Source organism: Aspergillus neoniger, assembly GCF_003184625.1.
Source record: "Aspergillus neoniger CBS 115656 unplaced genomic scaffold BO87scaffold_1, whole genome shotgun sequence".
Lineage (NCBI taxonomy): Eukaryota > Fungi > Ascomycota > Eurotiomycetes > Eurotiales > Aspergillaceae > Aspergillus > Aspergillus neoniger.
The window spans coordinates 712,118-731,472 of NW_020291129.1; the positions used below are offsets into that span (position 1 = coordinate 712,118).

General features: G+C 52.2%; 10 protein-coding genes across 10 annotated transcripts; 4 read left to right on the forward strand and 6 right to left on the reverse strand.

Moving 5' to 3' along the window:
• Positions 1 to 132: 132 nt before the first annotated feature.
• Positions 133 to 1,594, reverse strand: egl2 (putative endoglucanase; the record flags this gene model as incomplete). Its single annotated transcript, XM_025625704.1, has 5 exons — positions 133 to 899; positions 953 to 1,050; positions 1,111 to 1,175; positions 1,237 to 1,448; positions 1,504 to 1,594. 5 exons carry the CDS (start codon positions 1,592 to 1,594, stop codon positions 133 to 135), a joined length of 1,233 nt encoding a protein of 410 aa, XP_025485181.1.
• Positions 1,595 to 2,353: 759 nt separating this feature from the next.
• On the reverse strand, positions 2,354 to 3,964 carry cbhB (putative 1,4-beta-D-glucan-cellobiohydrolyase; the record flags this gene model as incomplete). Its single annotated transcript, XM_025620943.1, has 1 exon — positions 2,354 to 3,964. One exon carries the CDS (start codon positions 3,962 to 3,964, stop codon positions 2,354 to 2,356), a length of 1,611 nt encoding a protein of 536 aa, XP_025485182.1.
• Positions 3,965 to 4,473: 509 nt separating this feature from the next.
• On the forward strand, positions 4,474 to 5,533 carry BO87DRAFT_371871 (formyltetrahydrofolate deformylase). Its single transcript, XM_025622144.1, has one exon. The coding sequence runs from the start codon at positions 4,589 to 4,591 to the stop codon at positions 5,438 to 5,440; it is 852 nt and encodes a 283-aa protein (XP_025485183.1). The 5' UTR covers positions 4,474 to 4,588; the 3' UTR covers positions 5,441 to 5,533.
• On the reverse strand, positions 5,528 to 6,967 carry BO87DRAFT_347890 (ammonium transporter; the record flags this gene model as incomplete). Its single annotated transcript, XM_025620944.1, has 2 exons — positions 5,528 to 6,514; positions 6,560 to 6,967. 2 exons carry the CDS (start codon positions 6,965 to 6,967, stop codon positions 5,528 to 5,530), a joined length of 1,395 nt encoding a protein of 464 aa, XP_025485184.1.
• A 1,015-nt stretch (positions 6,968 to 7,982) lies between these two features.
• Positions 7,983 to 8,768, forward strand: BO87DRAFT_371872 (translocon subunit SSS1). Its single transcript, XM_025622145.1, has 3 exons — positions 7,983 to 8,174; positions 8,239 to 8,325; positions 8,388 to 8,768. Exons 1-3 carry the CDS (start codon positions 8,090 to 8,092, stop codon positions 8,426 to 8,428), a joined length of 213 nt encoding a protein of 70 aa, XP_025485185.1. The 5' UTR covers positions 7,983 to 8,089; the 3' UTR covers positions 8,429 to 8,768.
• Positions 8,769 to 9,126: 358 nt separating this feature from the next.
• Positions 9,127 to 9,903, forward strand: BO87DRAFT_411678 (DUF3237 domain-containing protein; the record flags this gene model as incomplete). The annotated part of the gene is made up of 3 exons (XM_025626456.1): positions 9,127 to 9,434; positions 9,520 to 9,600; positions 9,687 to 9,903. Exons 1-3 carry the CDS (start codon positions 9,253 to 9,255, stop codon positions 9,901 to 9,903), a joined length of 480 nt encoding a protein of 159 aa, XP_025485186.1. The 5' UTR covers positions 9,127 to 9,252.
• Positions 9,904 to 9,941: 38 nt separating this feature from the next.
• Positions 9,942 to 12,220, reverse strand: BO87DRAFT_323567 (Zn(II)2Cys6 transcription factor). Its single transcript, XM_025620039.1, has 4 exons — positions 11,909 to 12,220; positions 10,819 to 11,797; positions 10,475 to 10,775; positions 9,942 to 10,426 (listed from the first exon to the last, which is right to left on the reverse strand). Exons 1-4 carry the CDS (start codon positions 11,940 to 11,942, stop codon positions 9,983 to 9,985), a joined length of 1,758 nt encoding a protein of 585 aa, XP_025485187.1. The 5' UTR covers positions 11,943 to 12,220; the 3' UTR covers positions 9,942 to 9,982.
• Positions 12,221 to 12,630: 410 nt separating this feature from the next.
• BO87DRAFT_296271 (M20 family metallopeptidase) lies at positions 12,631 to 14,105 on the reverse strand (the record flags this gene model as incomplete). The annotated part of the gene is made up of 5 exons (XM_025618985.1): positions 12,631 to 12,860; positions 12,907 to 13,034; positions 13,084 to 13,473; positions 13,553 to 13,935; positions 13,992 to 14,105. 5 exons carry the CDS (start codon positions 14,103 to 14,105, stop codon positions 12,631 to 12,633), a joined length of 1,245 nt encoding a protein of 414 aa, XP_025485188.1.
• A 1,090-nt stretch (positions 14,106 to 15,195) lies between these two features.
• Positions 15,196 to 17,048, forward strand: BO87DRAFT_296204 (pantothenate transporter; the record flags this gene model as incomplete). The annotated part of the gene is made up of 6 exons (XM_025618981.1): positions 15,196 to 15,362; positions 15,414 to 15,507; positions 15,557 to 15,681; positions 15,731 to 15,889; positions 15,949 to 16,789; positions 16,848 to 17,048. The coding sequence occupies 6 exons, from the start codon at positions 15,196 to 15,198 to the stop codon at positions 17,046 to 17,048; spliced, it is 1,587 nt and encodes a 528-aa protein (XP_025485189.1).
• Positions 17,049 to 17,098: 50 nt separating this feature from the next.
• On the reverse strand, positions 17,099 to 18,790 carry BO87DRAFT_347896 (uncharacterized protein). The gene is made up of 2 exons (XM_025620945.1): positions 18,694 to 18,790; positions 17,099 to 18,643 (listed from the first exon to the last, which is right to left on the reverse strand). Exons 1-2 carry the CDS (start codon positions 18,694 to 18,696, stop codon positions 17,339 to 17,341), a joined length of 1,308 nt encoding a protein of 435 aa, XP_025485190.1. The 5' UTR covers positions 18,697 to 18,790; the 3' UTR covers positions 17,099 to 17,338.
• Positions 18,791 to 19,355: the final 565 nt, after the last annotated feature.

The window sequence follows — 19,355 nt, forward strand, 5'->3', positions numbered from 1 at the left end:
CCCTTCGGGGCTGATCCGCGGCAATTCCCATTGCCGGCCGGGAACGCGCTTAGCCGAGCTCTCCAAACTATCAGTAGTTGGTATACAACATCACATATCATTCTCACTCCATTGCGACATAGAGCTAAGCAGTTACAAACACTGAGAATACCACGCATTCTCCACCGTACAGGTATATCCATCCGCACAAGTCGTCGCCCCAGTCCATCCCTGCCCACCACACTGCGCATAATGCGCAGCCACAGCCGTCGATGTAGCAGTAGCAGCAGCAGTGGTAGTAGTCACCTTGCTCGTAGTAGCACTCCCAGCAGCAGACGTACTACTGGCACTCGTCACTGCACTCGTAGTAGAAGACCCAGAAGAGGATGAACCAGGAGTATACCCCTCCAACACGCTCAAATAATACTCATACGCAATGCCATCATCCGGCTCCAACGAAAAGATATAATCCCCCCACCAAGGTCCAGCAGACCACCACATACCCCCCAACCAAACATCACTCGCATCGACCATTGCATCCAACATGCCAGTGACCGCCTCCTCACAAACACTGTTCGCGCCGCCCGCAAACTCTCCCAACACCGCCTGCTTCCCATTCTCCCTCAACCAGCTCGTGGCATCGGCAATGCGCTCCGCACCGATCGTCGAGCTGACGCAGGTCGAGCTCGTCCCGGAGCCATCGCTGTCCAGGTACTGGTGCATTTCGTAGATGAGGTGGTCGTTGGGGTCGGTCAGGTTGACGAGGTTCGTGTTGGTGGTGGTCCAGGTCCAGGCGCCTGTGTAGGAATTGCCTTCGACGAAGATGTATTGCGTGGTGGCGCCGGTGGCGCGGATGGCCGTGATGGCGGCTTGGTTGAGGTTGAGGACGAGGGTTTGGTCTTCGTCGTGGAATTCGTTGTCTATTCGCTATTAGTATATGCTGCTGAAGATTGGGAGGAGGTAGGGTAGGTACTGGTATCGAAGATGACCAGGTCATTGTCGGTGAACTCGCTGGCTACGGTGGTCCAGAAGGCTGCGAAGTCGCTGGTCGAGGTGATGATGTTACCGTAGCTGGATAGCATATGATATTAGTTCCATACCAAATGAGAGGCTAGGAAGGGAAAGACATACTATCTCCCAAAGTTATGCGGATCAACCACAGCATAAGCACCCAGATCTGTAATGGCTTGCACCGTCTACACCACACCCCCATTATCATCAACATCAGCGCGTCTTACACCCAGTAGGGGAGCTCACAGCCTTCAAATCAGTCATATACGTCGCATCCACCGCACCAGTCAACTCATTAGGCACCAATCGCTCCATGAGAAACGGCACGCGAAAGATATTCATCCCTGCACTATGCAGCGTCTCGATGGCCGTCGCATCAGGCCAGATGTAATCCGTGCCCAAAGTACCGGGGATATTCCCGGAGCCGAATTCAGCGCCGGACTCATTGCTACCAAACCCTGCTCACTTATCAATATGTATCTTCAGAAAGGGTAGTAGAGGAAGAAGAGGTACATTGAAAGCCCGAAGACCGCTTCGCCCTCGGACTGCTACTCGCAGTCCAGGCTTGAACGAGCAGGACAGCTACAAGGGAGAGAGTCTTCATCTTGCTCTGTCACACAGTATCCGTTTCTCTTCTCTGGCTGTGCTTCATACCATTCTGTCAAGACAGATGAAACCAGTCATTTATATCCATCCCATCACCAACCATCGCACATTCTGCCAGAATACTATCCAACTACCCGGCAGCCGGACCGACAATCCATAACACTTCATCAGACACCCATCGGCCCATTTCCTAAACAAGAGCGGGCGACCGGATTCGTCACGGGTGCGCAAAAGAAACCAAGAACCAACCGGTTTGTAGGTAACTTGGTTCATGCTCTTTCCCCTTTGCTGATCCGGAAAGGACCGGATCGTCATCGCTTCGGGAAAGGGGGAATGGAACGGAAAACTAAAGCCAAGCTTCCTGCAGAGGATGCATGTATTGGGTGCGGAGAATATCCCGTCCAGCCATGTGGTGTGTCTGGGGTTGGCGCTGGTCATGTCAGCACTACTTTAGGCTTTCCGCACGGATGGTCTGCAGATATGTGAGGAGAGGGGAAGGAGTTATCAGGTGAGGGTTGATTGATCGATTGATTGGTTTGTGCCTAGGTTGGGCGTCGGGTACGGGAAGTTAATTTAATATAGTATTGGTATAGTGTAGTGTGACTTGAGGAAAGTGGTTGGTAGATTCGGCGTCAAGTGATCATGTCATATTGCTCCCTAATCCCAACTAAATTGTAGTACGTGTGCTAACTATCACTTCACTACCTAATCCCTAATCTTCCCCACACTGTCGTCTCCACTATCGTCCAGAAGGTATCTACAAACACTGCGAGTAGTACGCATTCTGATACGTGCAAGTGTATCCACTCACACAAGTGGTCGGACCCGTCCAGCTCTGTCCACCACACTGTCCATATGCCTGCGCCGCCGAGGTCGAACTGCTACCGCTGCTGGTCGTCGTGGTAGTCTTCAAGGTCGTCGAAGTCGCCTTCGTGGTAGTAGAGCTCGAGCTGGAGCTAGACCCCGACCCCGAAGAAGATCCACTGGAGTAAGTCGAGCCAATGGGCCCGAACTTGATGTTCGAGTACGTGACATACGCATTGGGTGAATCCGCCTCCACAGTAGCCGGGACACCCGAGTCAGTGCTACAAGTACCGCGAGCCACACCCGGTGTTGAGGCCGACGAGTTAACGGGGTAGTCGCTGTCGAGCCAGAGCATGTTAGCGGCGTAGTCATCCCACAGACTCAAGACCAAGACCATTCCATTCGCCATAGCCTCGCCCATGCCTGCGAGACCGCCGTGCGTGTCAAACACGTTCTCATCGCCAAACAGAGTCTTTTCTGATTCACAGAAATCGGAAGTGATCGAGCTGCCGTTGACGCTGGAGTAGGTGGAGGCGCCGTTGGCGATGACCTCGCCGTTTTGCACGTACAACCGCTTGATCTCGGTCAGGGTACCGGAGGAGGTGCCGTCGTCGGTGATGAACTGGGTGACGACGGTGAAGGGGCTGTTCGTGTCGACAGTCAGGCCGGGGCCGTAAAAGTCCGTGTTGCCCAGACGGTAGGGGTTGTAGTCGCAGCCGTCGGGGTCGCAAGTGCCACTGTAGCGGTCGCCGCTGGCGCTGTAGGTTCCACCGCAGGAGTCGCCGTCGCACATGGTCTGGCTGGCGGAGTCGCATGGGTGTGCGGTGAAGGCATTGGAGATGCTGTTCGCTTCCCAGACGTCCATCTCGGCACAGCAAGAGCCGTGGTCGCCAACACCGGTGTTGACGTTGTTGCTAGAGGGCTCCCAGCCGTCGCAGTTGGCTTCGCCGTTGATGAACTTCAGGTCGCGGGGGCACTGCGAATCGCAGTATCCGGTACCGTATTTGGCGCCGGCCTTGTTGCCAGAGTACTCCGAGGTGCCGCCGTCAGCGTCCATGGCGACGAAGTACAGCGCGCCGTTGAGACCGCAGGGGAGGTTGGAAACGTCCACGTCAAAGGTGAACTCCTGGCCGAGGAGCTTGAACATCTCATAGGTACTGTCATCGCTCATGAGGTACAGCCGGGACCCGATATTCTTGCTGGAGCCCTGGGTGACGAAGTTCAGGCGCAGCTCGTCGCCGGAGGTAGTCACACCGTAGGTCGCCTCGTAAGTGGCACCATCGAGCGCGCAGTTCGCGGCGCAGGTCACATCGTCGGTACAGATCGAGGTGTCCCACTCGTTGCCGGTGTAGCAGTTGGTGGAGCTGGAGGTCGAGTGCACCCAGCGCCAATTGGCATCAATGACCACCTCGCCGTTATTGGTAGTGCAGCTGCCACTGCTGGTGCAGGTTTGCCAGGTCAAAGACGGATGCGTCTCAGTGGTGTAGGTTCCAACCTGCTGAGCATTGGCAGTGGCAAGGATGGAGAGCAGCAGAGCTGCTCGGTAGATCTGAAAGGAAGACATTGCGATTCACTGCTTGAGCTCTTGGGCTTCTGAGTTCTGCTGTGATGAATGCGAATGCTGTGATGATGATCATAGGGGAAAGTCGAGCTCCTTATACCTTTGCAAATGCATGCTGCCTATCTCAAAATTCCATGATCACGGATATGTTACGGCTATACGGACCGCATCCCGGCATGGCACGTAGAGTAGACTGGTTTCCTCGTCGCCCAATCTTGAAGCCATCGTGACAAGCGACCTCAAAGGAGACCGTTCCCTTTACCAAAATGGCAATCCGGCAGTCTGGTGGCGCCGCCACAATAAGCAGGAGACAATGCCGTTGTGCATCCGGCAATCCGCACGGGACAACCATCTCACGAGCCCAAAGAGGAAATCCAATGCAGACCATGTGACTTGCAGCGTAGCCCTATAAACAAGCCCTAATCTTATCAATCACCGCACCCCGCCTGAGTCATCAAATCATGACCGAAACCGGGCATAGATCCTCGCTGTTTCGCGGCGGGGCGCCCAACGGCCGAAATTCAATTCTGCTTCGTTGTCAGGAACTGAAGTCATTCCTAAGAGCAACCCACTGCTTGATTCAACATCACCCCACCACCTTGGTATCCCTCAGCAGCAACCACCACCATGAGCTACATCCTCACCCTCTCCTGCCCCGACCGCCCGGGCATCGTGCACGCCGTGACCGCCTACCTGGTGCAACAAAACCTCAACATCATCGACAGCAGCCAATATGGCGACCCGACCAGCCAGCGCTTCTTCATGCGCGTGCACTTCAAGGATGAATCCTCCCCTGCCAAGTCCCTCGACGACCTGCGCGCCGCCTTCCAGCCCACCGCCGAGTCCCTGACCATGACCTTCCAGCTCGTCCCCGCCTCCTCCAAGCCACGCGTGCTGATCATGGTCTCCAAAATCGGCCACTGTCTTAACGACCTCCTCTTCCGCGCCTCGACCGGCCAGCTCCCCATCGAGATCCCTCTGATCGTCTCCAACCACCCCGATTTCGCTACCCTGGCTGCTACCTACAACATCCCCTTCTTGCATCTCCCCGTCACCGCCGACACCAAGCCCCAGCAGGAGGGACGCATCTTGGAGCTCATCCGCGAACACAACATCGATCTGGTTGTTCTGGCCCGTTACATGCAGGTTCTATCGCCTACGCTGTGCGAGGCTATGTCTGGAAAGATTATCAACATCCACCACAGCTTCTTGCCCAGCTTCAAGGGTGCTAAGCCTTACCACCAGGCTTTCGACCGTGGTGTTAAGATTGTCGGTGCTACCGCGCACTTTGTCACCAGTGATTTGGATGAGGGTCCGATTATTGAGCAGAATGTTGTTCGCGTCAACCATGCTATGAGCCCCAAGGAGTTGACCCATGCCGGTTCCAACGTTGAGAGCAATGTCTTGGCGACGGCCGTGAAGTACTTCGCTGAGCGGAGAGTCCTGCTCAACGGACACAAGACTGTTGTCTTCAACTAGGTTATATTTTTGGCAGTATGGTGGTATATAGAGGATGGAAAATAATGTTGTTACTCTGACTGGACGGCGCTAGCGCTGACCTGAATGTTACAAGCGAATTCCCTCGAAGGGATGGTAATCTTCTTCTCCAGCCCATTGTTCCTCGTGCAGAGATTCGCCCATTTGGGATTTGTCCATTCCCGCGATCACGTCCCTACTAAAGTTAGTTGCGTTCATAAGCTGGGGGCGGTGCACGTACTCATCCGTCGCCAATACCTCAAAACCGGGCACACAGTCCACCAAGGCATACAGAATGTAGCTTCCCCCAAAGCTCCATACGAACCCGATCAGCGCTTCGACGATTTGTATTCCTAGCTGTCTCCAGTTGCCATCGAAGAAACACCCGCCGACGATGTCGGTGACGCCGTCGTATGCTGCGACTTCTCGTTGCGCAAATAGGCCAGTTACAATCGTGCCCAAGAACCCACCCAGGCAGTGTGTAGCAAACGTGTCCCCGTTGTCGACCCAGCGCAGAAGCTTCGCTCGTTTGGTTAACTTGATTTTGAGAGCTTGATACCCGCATGCAGCACCTAGGACGCCAAAACCCATTGCCGTGCTCATGTCGATGAAGCCTGCGCTCGGCGTGATTAGAACGAGTCCTGCGATCGCGCCTAAGAAAGTGCTGTCCAAGCTCCACTTTCCGGTCTCCCAGTAGGTCAGACTCGCCCAGGTGAGAGCGCCTGAGGAGGCGCAGAGATTCGTCACGCAGGCAGTCATGACACTCTTGAAGTTGAGAGCGAGCGTAGTTCCCGCGTCAAAGGCAAGCCACGCATTCCATATGATGATCAGGGCTAGCAGTTGGCACAAAGTGTTGTGTGGCCGATGCAATAACAAGTGCTGCGGGGTTCGAATCTGAGAGCGTCGCGACCGAAACAGGGGGTAGGAAAGGTATACACTCATTGCTGTGGCGGTGGCACCGCTGCAAATATGCACGGGAGTGCCTCCGGCAAAGTCGAGAGCACCAAGATTCGCGAGAAAGCCGTTCTCCGACCAGACCATGTGGGCTAGAGGAGCATATATGAATGTACACCAGAGCTAGAGAAATTAGCAAATGTTGAGGGACGAGGAGACTGCTCTTACAAAGATAAATGGAATCAATGGAAGGAGCCGACCGCGCTCACAAGCTCCTCCGATTGCAATAGCGCACACGGTCGCGCAGAAGATGAGCTGAAACTCTGAGAAGAGAATCTCAGGAATCGAGCCAACCGGTTCAGCGAGGACGCCGATATGAAATACTTTGCTGAAGCCCCCAAAGAAGCCATTGCCTTCACCGTAAGCGAGCGAATATCCCAGCATCCACCATTGGATCGAGCAGACGGCGACCGCCAAAAGGCCTGGGTAGAACGAAGCAATGCTATTGAAACGAGTGGAGTAGCCAGAGTAGGCGAGCCCGACAGCCGGGATAATAAGCCAGCAGAAGACAGAGCAGACAAGAATGAATAGCGTATCGATTTTGTCGCAGGCTTCCCAAGCTGTTTGGACAGACATGGTGCCTGTTGTACTGGCGGTCCCTGGTGCTTGCTGTTGAGTAAACAAGAGGGGTATCTTAAATATCGTAATAGTCCATAGCTGCTAGGTACTAGTGATTTGTATCGGGGTCTGGTGCTGACACCATGAGAACGAATCAAGCCTGTAGAGCTTATCAGCTCAGTAGTCATGGCGGATATAATTGGTTGGGATGCACTATCATGTCGATCGCCGAGCCCAGCTCCTGCAAGACGATGCTCGGATAGGGAAGTGCAACCAGCTGCAATTTCGATGCAGCACGGCGGGGTGAGACTAGTAGTTAGTCCGCCGGAGATGCAGGCCGACCTAAGGGATTTGATCACAGCGATGTTTGTAGCAGAACAGTCTTTGGCAGGATGTAGATTGCCTTTATGCAATCTTGTGAATAGTAATTTGCAGGTCTCAGGGAGACGAGAGTTGAGAAATTGTATCTAGCTGATGGGTGTTGGCGTCAGGCAGCCATACTCATTGCTTTTAGCCTTTGTACACATGCGTCTGGAGCTCATTGTGATGGATCATAGGAAACCCGCATCAAGCGACGCGCTCTTAGGCATGTTTTGGTCTGCAATTCCATGGAGCGATGTCGAGTTTGTCTGTGCAGCACCATTGCTTCGTTGGCCGTCATCACGCCTCCAAAGTAGCAGCAGTCGAGTTTAGTATGTCAGGATCAGTATCATCGCTCGATGGGTGCTATTAGCACTTGTCCATTAAGTGGCTAGAAATCACGACTGAACAGCATGGTGGTTCAAGGAGTCCAAGATGAAATCGAGAAGAAAAGAAGAGCGCGAACGAGAACCCCCACAATCGGAAAAGAGTATCTATCCCAATGGAGCAACTCGGGATACGATCCGGGGTAAACCGGGACCCTCCCCAGCCACATTGGTGACCGTGCCACAAGCACTCAGCCACACCCGTGACCAACCAACTGATACGTGGCCAGGACCTCGGAGAGTAGATAATCCGCCCCTTTCGAGTCCGACCGAGCGACGCCATTATTCGCCGACCACCAAAAGAGCACAGCTGGCCCATTCGCGTTCATCCATCCATCCCCATTTCACCTCGCCTCCATTGACACCTCAGCATCCATTCCTTCGCTTCGTCAAAATGTCCGACCAGGTGCAAGAGCTCCTCAACGTCCCTCGGGAGTTCCTCAGGGATGGCGTGCAGTTTGTCCACCGCAGTCAGAAGCGTGAGTTGGCCCGTTGCTCGTGCAGCACTCCTCTGGATTCAAGCTAATAAGTTTTGCTATATAGCCGACAAGCGCGAGTTCATCAAGATCAGCCAGGCTGTCGGTACTGGTTTTCTGATCATGGGATTCATCGGTTACATTGTCAAGCTGAGTATGTTGCTCTTTGGGAGCTGGATTAACCCCCTGCTAGATCGGTAAACTGACTGAATGTAGTCCACATCCCCGTTAACAACGTCCTCGTCGGTGGCGCGTAAACGAACACTCCATCATCCATTCTATCCGGTGTCAAGCGAAGAAAGAATCATAAGGTCATCATATCCTTATTGGCGAATCGCGAGCTAGGGTGCGCATGCGGATGCGATCTTCAAACGAGCGTGTAACATTATACCCGCCTGATGGATGAGCAGACTGCCGATGCAGTCTCGCTCGACGCGGAGACCAGTCATTGGAAACTGGCATATGTGCATAATTAGTCTGGGCAGGCGTTTAGGGTGTGCTGTTAATATATCCATTGAATTATGGCAAGCTGCTATTAAACCACAGAAATCATAACCTATAACGAATCTATACCCAGTATCTGTGTCCTCACTACCATTGACTCGGAATCAATAATCATATTTCCAAAGCTTCAAACACCTAACTGAGTAAATCATGGCGCACCCCAACATTATCCCAACCCCCAGTCCTAAAATATATACCATCCAATGATCAGCACTCAACTCAAACCAACTTAAACATGATGTCACCACTCCAGCCATCACCCTCTACATACAAACCAACTGTACATCCATAATCCAATTGCAATCCCCTTAGTACTAGACAACTCCCTACACTACAGCATCTACCAGCACCACCACCAATTTACTCCGAGGCCCCCACACCCGACTGCCGATATCCGTTCCCATTAGTATACTTCTTCTCCACCGGAATACTCCACGCACACCACAACCACGTTCACATACATATAACAGTCCTCCTCACCCAATTTATACCTCTAATTCCACATCGACACCCTCAACCCTCTCTTTCTCAAACCAACCCCCCCAATTGACCTCCACCGAAAACAAGAAAGAGAAAAATGGAGCCCATCTCCCCACCCCCAACCCTAACCCACCTCTTCACACTCCGGTGCGCCGTCGACCCACCCCTCGAAATCGGCACGGGACCGTACGGCCGTCGCCGCTGCGTGCCCATCAAGTCTGGTACCGTGAGGGGGAAGTATCTCGTGGGAGAGGTTGTTCCGGGTGGAGCGGATTTTATGTATGCCCATTCCCAGTTCATACCCCATACCTCACTGGGTGATTGAGTAGTTGCATTAGGATCGAAGACTAATTGTGAGGGGTAGGCTAGTCGAAGAGAACCAGACGACGCATGTGAATACGAATTATGTGATTAAGAGTGAGGATGGGGCGTATATTTATGTGAGGTCAGTGTTCTCATCATTCCTATCTAAATGAGGTTTTTAAATTGAAGCCATGGGGATGACATATGCTAATGTTGATGAATGTGTAGGACGGAAGGAACCCGGTCCGGTCCCCCCGAAGTGCTAAAAGCGTTGATGGAAGGCGATGGTGTCGATCCGGCGAGTTACTGGTTCCATCTGCATATCAAACTGGAGACAGGACATGAGAAGTACCGGTGGATGTCAAACCGGGTGATTGTGGGACGGGCGACGAGGGCGAAGGGGGAGGTTGCGTATGATGCGTATTTCTTGGAGAATTTGTCATAAATCTAGGACAATTGTGGAATAATGTATATAGTTCTTACATATTAAAGTATCTGGTGTACAAGGTATCATATATATGGTATCACTGCAAACGGATCTGGTGGTTGCGCAGCAATTCCGCCAAATTCGCATACTCCCCTGCGCTCGCATCCTGGCGAGCAAGTACCTCCTCTGCGAGTTGAAAGGCCCATAGGTGTTCTGAGTGAAATGATCGCAGCTCGTAGAGCCGCTCACGTAGCCACTCGCGTTGCGCTGGGTCGTCGGTTTCGACAATGGCCATTAGGAGTGGCCAGTGTAGTCGCCGTAATAGCCGCGGGTCTGCGGCGTATTGTTTGTGGGCGTTGTCGATGATGTTGTTGAGGGCTTGGCGATGCAGTGCGGCTGGTGGGCGGGCTGTATCGAAGAGACGACGGTGGAAGAGGATCAGGGCGTAGAAGTTGTTCACGGCCATGTAGATGGTGTTGAGCGTGCGGCGCGTGGAGCCTGGGCTGGCGAGTTTGGCGGTCAAAAGAAGGTCGGAATATTTCTGTACTGGTTAACATGGAGATTACGATAATACCAGAGGTTGACATACATCGCGAACCGTCATCATCTCGGCGAACAGTGCGTCGCCAGACTCGGTGTGTTTCTCGTCCAAGCATTTCCAGAGCTTATGCCATAATGTGTATCCAACGTGTACAAACTCCAGCCCCCGGTAGTTCTCCATGTCGTCCGATACCTCCTGGTCCGGGTATTGCTTCCCCCAGAAACATCGACTCCAGAGCCGTGCGCAGCGATACAGATGGTCCGGGTGAAGAGATTCATTGCCGGAGTTAAGCACGTAGTCGTAGAGCGACTCTGTAGTTCCGATCGACCGACGATTGACATCGATGTATCTGATCGATTAGCGACGCCTACTAAAGCAGGAAGTATACTTACAGTATCCATAGCAAGAATTGATCCGAGATGAATGAAGCCCTAGATACCGTATCACTGGGTTGGTCCGCCTCCATTGCCAGCAACACCTCGTTGACATCGCGCACATGGAACAATTCCGGATGTGTCTCCAGCAAAGACCGCACTCCCTGCAGATGGAGGTGGAGATGACGCACGCAATGACCGAATTGCCATTCGTATGCGACCATGAGGAACATGGTTGCGAAAATCATCTCAAGCTCCGCAAACGACACCTGAGGTTTAGGGGTTTCGAGTAATTGCCGGAACTCCTTGACGGCCATGCCGTAGTGGTACCGGCCATGATCCTCAGCGGTCGGACGACCTGGTGACCGGACAACCAGGCCATTCCGATGCATATCGCTTGCAGACAAAGCCAAGATCATGCGCATGATGACCTTGCTGGTAGCCGCGGGCCCCTCATACAGATAGCGGAAGCTGCTCCATTGCCAGTTCTTCATGTAATAGAACACCACGGACGAGGTAGGGAAGTACTGAAAGTATTTCTGATCATGCTCCGACAAGACGAGCGAATTGGTGCAGGGCAGAGCACCTGTACCAGGCAAGGGCCGGTAGAGTGGCGATGGTTGCGCATAGGGCGGAAACGGCCATCCCGTGGGGAAACTGACATCTGGGGAAACCGGGGTCAAATCCGGGGCTGGTCCGGGGGACTGCCGATGCCAGAGGGCAGCTAGAGTGTTGGCATAATGAGGATGAAGAATGCTGTTGGTCACGGCAGCGCGAACAGGAGAGGGAGTGGTCGCAGATGGGGAGGAGCAAGTGGTGATGCCATCGCTGGTCGGCCAACGAGGTTGCGCGGGCTGCAGATGCCGAACCGGGGTATTGGCCTTGCCGCGCTTAACGGGGATCCCCCATTCACAGTTCAGTCGTAGATTGAAGCAGCGTTTGCAGACTGGACGCTCCTCCCCGCATTTTACTTTACGACGGCGGCAGGTGCTGCAGCCTGTAAGATGCGAGTCAGTCAGTCAGTCAGTCAACAATTGTCCGTCCGCTGGGATCTTTTTTTCCCGAGCTTTCCGCCGACTCCGGGGAACTCGGGCAAGGGTTGGCATACCATTCTTCGAGCGAGGCGCGTTCCGACCCGACATGGAATGAATGGCCCACTCGTGAAGGAATCGGATCAGCCGGCAGGCATTAGTAAAAAGCAGAAGAAGACAGCCGATATCACGAATTTAAGCGAGGGGCAGTGGGTGATGCAGCGGGAAAGTTCATCGGGAAAATGAAATTCGGAGGGACACAAAATTGACTGGAAGCGAAATGACATTCCAGGCGCTTAGTCAGCGGCAGGACAGCTGGGGACTGACTCGTACAGGGCTGGCTGGGGGGCAGAAAGTAGCTGAAGATGGTAGCAAGTATCTAGAAAGTGTGCTTCTCTGAAAGGTGAATTTCTACAGACTTGGAGAGGGGTCTGATCTCAGTTTGGAGTAGTTTTGCCCCGTCGCAGAGCTAACGTCCACATCCTGGTCTTAGTGACGCCCACTAAGGAGTCACCGTGGTTTGAGCATAGCTACTAGTAGCTGGCGCATCGCCAGGGTCAAGGTCATCAATCGTGCGTTCGTGATCTGGGCTGAGAAAGATTATACTTCTATCGGGTATACAAACAAAGTGACAGACGCCATGTTTCACCTTCTCCGAGTAATATCGCCGAGGATATACCGAGAAACATCCTGATGGCTGTCTGTAAGACATCAAGCATGAGTGTGGCTCTGAGCAGATACTTGAAAGACAAGATGGTGCTGTGATGCCGAGAATGTCGTAGAGACAGTGTATCCTGCCTTACTCCTGAATACACTCCTTCCACTGCTTCTGCGCAATCCCGAACAACTCATCGCTCATCACCATCTCCCACCCAATTAGCGCTAGTGACTTGCCTACAATCACCGCCTCTTGGTGAGCGTAATCGGTTCCAGCCGCTGCAGCAAATTTAGGATGATGGGGGAAGGAGCCTGGTTCATCCGTGATACCAAACATGGTGTGTAGTGTCGGGACAAGGTAGCTCACATTGCCTAGAGATGTCAGTAAGGGATCCTGACAACAAGCATGAACACCTACCGATATCCGATGATCCTGTCATGACCTTCTCAAGACTCGCAATGACATTCCGGTCGTACTTGGACATGTGCGCTTTATACCGGTCGCACAGTGTGTCGTTGATCTTGATGTCGGTATACAACTCGTTCCTGGTCCGGTTAGCTCACCTTCTGTTCGTCCAGTTGATGAAAGACTTACTCAATAATCTTGGCCTCACAACCTGTAGCCAATGCACCTGCCTCAATGCAGTTCCGAACTTTGACCATAAGTTGGTTCAACCCTTTCAATGTCGGGCTGCGAACCTGCCAGTACGCTTTAGTGTACGAGGGAATTATGTTGGCCACTGTGGGTGTATCCAGGAAAGCACAGTGTATGCGCTCATCTGGGCGGAGTTGCTGGCGCAGTACGGCCACGTTGTTGTACGAGGTCACCAAGGCGTCGAGGGCATTGATTCCTTCCCAAGGGTTACCGCCCGCATGGGCACTCCGACCTGTGAACTCGCAGTGTATCTCTTTCCGAGCGTTCATTCGCACACCACCGACGCTGTCCGCTACAACGCCAGGGAATAGTTCTTTGGGTCCTGCGTGACTGAGAAGGTCAGTATGCCAAAAGGACAAGTCTACCCAATAGATACGATAAGCCGCATAAAAGAATGGTCAATACGTACGCCATCAATGACACATCTACACCCTTGTATGCACCCAAGTCAATCAATTTGGCCTTGCCACCGCCATTCTCCTCTGCTGGAGTACCCAGAAGCTGAGTGCGACCGGGAATACCAAATTGTTTCAGGACAGTCGATAGTGCTAGGAAGGCGGCCATACTGCTGGTAGTGATGAGATTATGACCACAGGCGTGGCCGATGTCAGGCAGTGCATCATATTCGGCATTGAAGTTGATTAGGCGTCCACCGGATCCGCTGAGTGCCTCAAAGGAGGTGTCCAGTCCATATGCGTGACGGGTTACGGTGAAGCCTTGCTTCTCGAGAAAGTCGCAGATAGTGTCATGGGCGCGATGCTCTTGGTAGGCTGTTTCTGGATTACACCAGATCTGTGGTAGAGTCGATGATCAGAATCATTCCAAGGGAAAGAGAGTTAGGTGCCTACCTCTCGGTTGAGCTCTCGTAGCGATGTTTTCGCCGACTCCAAGGCTGCATCAATTGCCACCTTCACTTCGTCGATCGTTGGCACGGTTTGGGTAATGGTCTGTGTTGCAGTCATTGTGGCGATGGTCTGTCAATCTTGCTCTCAGCTGGTTGAAATGCAGGGAAGAGCTCCCGACATCGTCTGCCGGGGCGTCATATATGCCCTTCCCTCTCCCATCCTCGCCCTGCTATCGCGGCAAGGGATAAGCGTGGAGAACCTCGGCCGACGAGATGGGCAAATCCCGGACATTCAGGTGAAACCCATGATAGGATGACTCGGGTAACCATTACAAACAAGTGTCACTTGCAACGATGACTCCATCTGCACCCCGCATCGCGGAAGATTGTCGTTATCAAATCCGCCCCGACATCCACGGGAAACCCAGCGCATAAGCCATTAATAATATCTGAACTATCGAGCTATCGCGCGCTATCAGACTTATCAGGGCCATTAGCTCGGCAGATAACAGTGGATCGAGGTATTAAATGAGCCCTTCGTCCCTGACCAACACGAGGCGTTTCTCCGCACGATCAATTCTGTGGGGGAGGCGCAGTCGCGAGTTTCCCGGAAGATGGACCCAGCATTGAGTTCTCGAACCAGTGGAAACCCAAGGATAAGCGTGGTGGAGAGTTGCCGGTTCAGCTGCCGGCATTGCGATGAACGATAACCTGCTTGTCATCTTGCCGACCGACGCTTCGTATTGGCGCATCTGCCGACGGCGTTGCTTGGATCTGCTGCCATATCGCAACCCCGGATTCTAACCTGCTTGAGTCACCGCACGGATATCGTTTTCCTCTTTCACGACCAACATGGCTTCATCAATTTCATTGGGCCATTCATCGTCTACCGAATGTAAACAGATACCAGATAGGGAAAGTCAATCACGGGTATTTGACTCACGGCCAAGTCCCCGACCTCGCCACCATCGTGATGAGCACAGACAGGGCATCAGAGCGGTATCGGCTTGTCAAGTTACCCCGGTGGAGGTGCGTGTATCAGTCGCTGATCGCGGAAGTTGTGCGCTTGATTCCGTGGGTGCTGTTGGTTAAGGTTTGCTCACTGGTTATCTTATAACCGATGGGCCTCATCTGTACCGGTAGTAGTATAAACAGTAAACCAATTCCGTGCCATCATGCCGTGGCAGCTCTCACGAAACCAAACCATCATGGAGAAGCAACATACAGACCCCCCTCCCGGGGTGACCCCCGAATTAGACGATCTAAAACTGAAGGAAGAAGCAACCCTGGCCCGGGATGTCGGTCTGGGACAAGTCTTGGAGGTGGAAGCCACCCCAGAGCAGGAACGAAAGGTTCTGCGAAAGCTGGACATAATGTATGTGTAATTGTATAGTATTGAATGTTCTTTTCTCACTGCTCGAACAAGATTGATTCCTCTGATGGGAGTCTGCTACATGATGCAATACATGGACAAGCTGGCTTTGAGTCAAGCTACCCTGTTCAATCTCCGGCAGGATCTGGTATGTTGCCACTTATAGTCAACATCATGCCTATACTAACTTTGAACAGAACCTCAAGGGACAAGAATATACCTGGACATCTGCAGTCTTCTATTTCGGGTATTTTGCCTGGAGCTGGCCCAGCTCGTATCTCATCGTCCGTCTGCCAATTGGCAAATACATTAGTGCCTCAGTGTTTGTGCATCCCCTAATCCTACCCCATAATACCACTAATACCAAATAGATTAATATGGGGAGGCATCCTAATGTGCCACGCCGCAGCAAAGAACTTCGGGGGCTTGATGGCTGCCCGATTCTTCCTAGGAGTGGGTGAAGCCGCCATTGCCCCGGGATTCTCCCTCATCACAGGCATGTTCTACAAGCGTGAGGAACAGCCAGCACGGTAAGCCTTTCCCATAACCAGAATAATTACTATAGATATTCAAACTAACAACCAACAAGGCAATCGGCCTGGTTCCTCGGAAACTGCATCTCCACCGTCATCGGCGGTGTCGTAGCCTACGGAATTGGCAGCATCAAAACCGACGCCGTATCTAGCTGGCAACTCCTTTTCCTCGTCCTCGGCGCCATTACAGCATTCATCTCCTTCTTTCTCATCTTCCTTCTCCCCGACTCCCCAAAGAAAGCCATCTTCCTCACCAAACCCGAGCGCGCCATCGCCATGCACCGCACCCTCGCCAACAAAACCGGTGTCGCGGACGAGGGATCATTCAGATGGGACCAAGCCTGGCAGGCACTCCGCGACCCTCAAACCTGGTTCTTGGTTTTGTACACCTTCTCCGTGAACCTCTGCAACGGCGGAATCACAAGCGTAATCCTCCTCTCCCCCCTACTACACGTACCAACCCTCATCGAACTAACAAAAACCAACCAGTTCTCCTCCATAATCATCAACGGCTTCGGCTTCTCCCAAATCCGCTCCCTCCTCATGCAAATGCCTCTCGGCGGCGCCCAAGTCGTCTTCCTCATCCTCACCGCCGGCATCGCAACCTTCGTCCCACACACCCGAATCCTCATGATGGTCTTCAACACCCTCACCTCCCTGATCGGCATGATACTCGTCTGGAAGCTCGACGAAGATAACCGTCGAGGCAGACTCACGGGACTGACCCTGGGTGCTGTCTTCGCTGTCAATATTCCCCTCTCATTGAGCATCATCAGTTCGAATGTCGCCGGGTTCACAAAGAGAAGTACTACCAGCGCATTGTTATTTGTTGCATACTGTGTGGGGAATATTGTCGGGCCGCAGTTCTTTTATACCTCCGAGGAGCCTTATTATCCGGTACGTTTGATTCCACTTGTTTATAGAGGGGCGGTATGCTAATGATGGCGATGTGTAGACGGGTATGAAGGCGGCTACTTCGGGACTGGCGTTGGGGGCATTCTTTCTGGTGTGTTTGCTGGTGTATTATATCTGGGAGAATAAGAGGAGGGATAGACTGTATGGAGTTCCGGGCCAGATGACGGAAAGTCAGGAGTTGGCGTTGGGGTTGTCGAGTAAGACGGATTTGGAGATTGAGGATTTTAGATATGTTGTGTAGGTTTTATGATAGAACCAGTACATTTCAAGATTTCAAGAAGTCTGTTTACTGCTAGCGGGTAGATGAATAGAGTGGGTTGGAAACAGAGGTAAACTGTGAAAGTATCAATGGAAAGAAATGCACGCTAAATATGGTAGAGAGAAAGGGGGTTTGATGGGTCAATTGACTTATATCCAGAAGTGGGAGGGTACATAGTATTCAATGTAAATTATTGGTCTATCAGAAGAAAAAGAAAACAACGGCTTGCTCGACAAACAACAGAAGGCCCATTAATCGATGAACAAAAGGTATCAATTGTCATGCCGCGGGTCCCAAAACGGATAGTCATCAGAGAGAATTGGTACATTCCATTTGATGAGTCTCTCGTCGTCCCACAAAGCGTATTGCCACGGACGGTGCTTATTAGTAGCCCCAAACTCATACATGTCATAAAAGACCTGGGCGAAATTGAGATCGTCTCGAAGCCATATCCTCTCCCATGCTAGGTTAGGCCGCTCAAAAGGCGGTAATGATTTCAGGAATTTTCGAAGTCCATTCCTGTCCGTGCCGAAGTTGAATTTGTCTGCAGGGTAGAACAGATCCATTTGATCATTGTCGGTTGGTCTGGGCCAGATTCCAAAGTCATAGAAATATAACCTAAATGATCGCACGTTGACGAGGACCAGGTTCCGGCGAGCGAGGAATTGTTTTTCCCGCAGGATTTTGCATAGGAGTGAGGGCCCTTTCGAGGCCAGGCTCTCTCTCTTGTCCATTGGGCTTTCGAAAACATCACAGTCCGTGTACCAGCAACCAGGTGGGGGTCGTTGATCTTCTGGCAGCTCGTCGAAGAACATGCAACCTGTCTGTACCAGGCTGTCGGATACTTCGCGGAGTATCAATTCGTATCGGTAACAGCAGTGTTCCCATAGACAGCTGAATTCTTCTACTTCCCAGGGACTCATATTGCCAAAGAACAGACGCCACATCTCGCCGCCAGTGAATACATCTTGCTCCTCTTGCCAATCATTGTCCTCCGAGGTGTGCTCCGCATCCACAGTACGTTCGATTGAACCGAAGATATTTCCGTAGATTTGCAACCGATAGAAGGCACGGATGATGCGTCGTTTCTCGGTCTCTGTTAAGACCAGAGGTATGATGTCGCTCTCCCACCTGGTCTCATCCATCCATACCGGTCGCCTAATGGTTCTGCAGAAATCCTCTAAGAATAATAGGGCTTGGTTATGTAAAAGCAGCAACTGCACTGTCTCCTGGGTATTTGTTGGTTCATCTAGAAGCTGCGCAGGTGGAGTTTCCGGCCGAGGGGTCTTGTAGCTGTAATTTCGGCTTTCAAGAAGTGCGATGATTTTTTCTTTGTTGGATTGCTCGGAAGCGTACAAGCCTTTGGTACGGATGGCGGCTATTGCATCGGTCATGTCCACCAAGCCAGCATGGTGCTTCTGTAGAAGGCTCCGAAGAAGGTCTTTTTTCACTAGTTCAAAGACCTCATAGTACACAGGAGATGCACGTAATAGCGACCACAGCGAACCGGGGTCAGGTATGGTGAATAGGATGGAAATCCGCAATTCCACCGGGATGCCTTCCAAGGTGGGCACAGCCTGATCTGAAGTTAGCACGTGCACCGTCAAGAATGGTAATATACACTAACCATGTTCGGCAATATATATTATTTGAGATCTTGTTTCTTTCAGACCAAAGTTGATGGTAAGGTGGTGGTGAGGATGGCGTGAAAGGTGATAATGAAAATGTAAGAGAAAGCAAGTTGAGGGTGAGGGGAAGAGAAAACGAAGATGATCCCGCCGCATCTTTGAGCTGATGCGATTGTCCATCGCCAATTAGTCGCCGACTGGAATTAAGCGCCTTATGTAATACATTCAACTCCATTTTTAGGGCTAGACTTCTTGAATTGTGCCAATGAACAACCTTTGCTTCATCGAACTAAATTCGGCCTCGCCTTATGCAGCGGCTGACGTACAGAGCTGGTGTCAGAATGCATCGGCGCTTCCAGAGTGAACGGCTCCCCGCCTATCTTTCACTTGCTTTGCCGCCAGGAATACAACCATGTGTGTGTCACTGGTTCTGAGCACCTTTGACTTTGAGGATAGCCTTGTGGTGAGCGCTTTATGTGAGACTTATGCGCTGCTGCTGCATGCACGCACTTCCTGTCATAAATCACATCAAGCCACCACATAGGGAAAGTTGTCACCGATGCCAATCAACTCCACGCCCTAAAACTCGGTGAAACAAAAAATGTTTCTCGCCCTTGGTTAAGCGCGCGCATTCAATATAGGACTAAAGCGCAGGGACTGA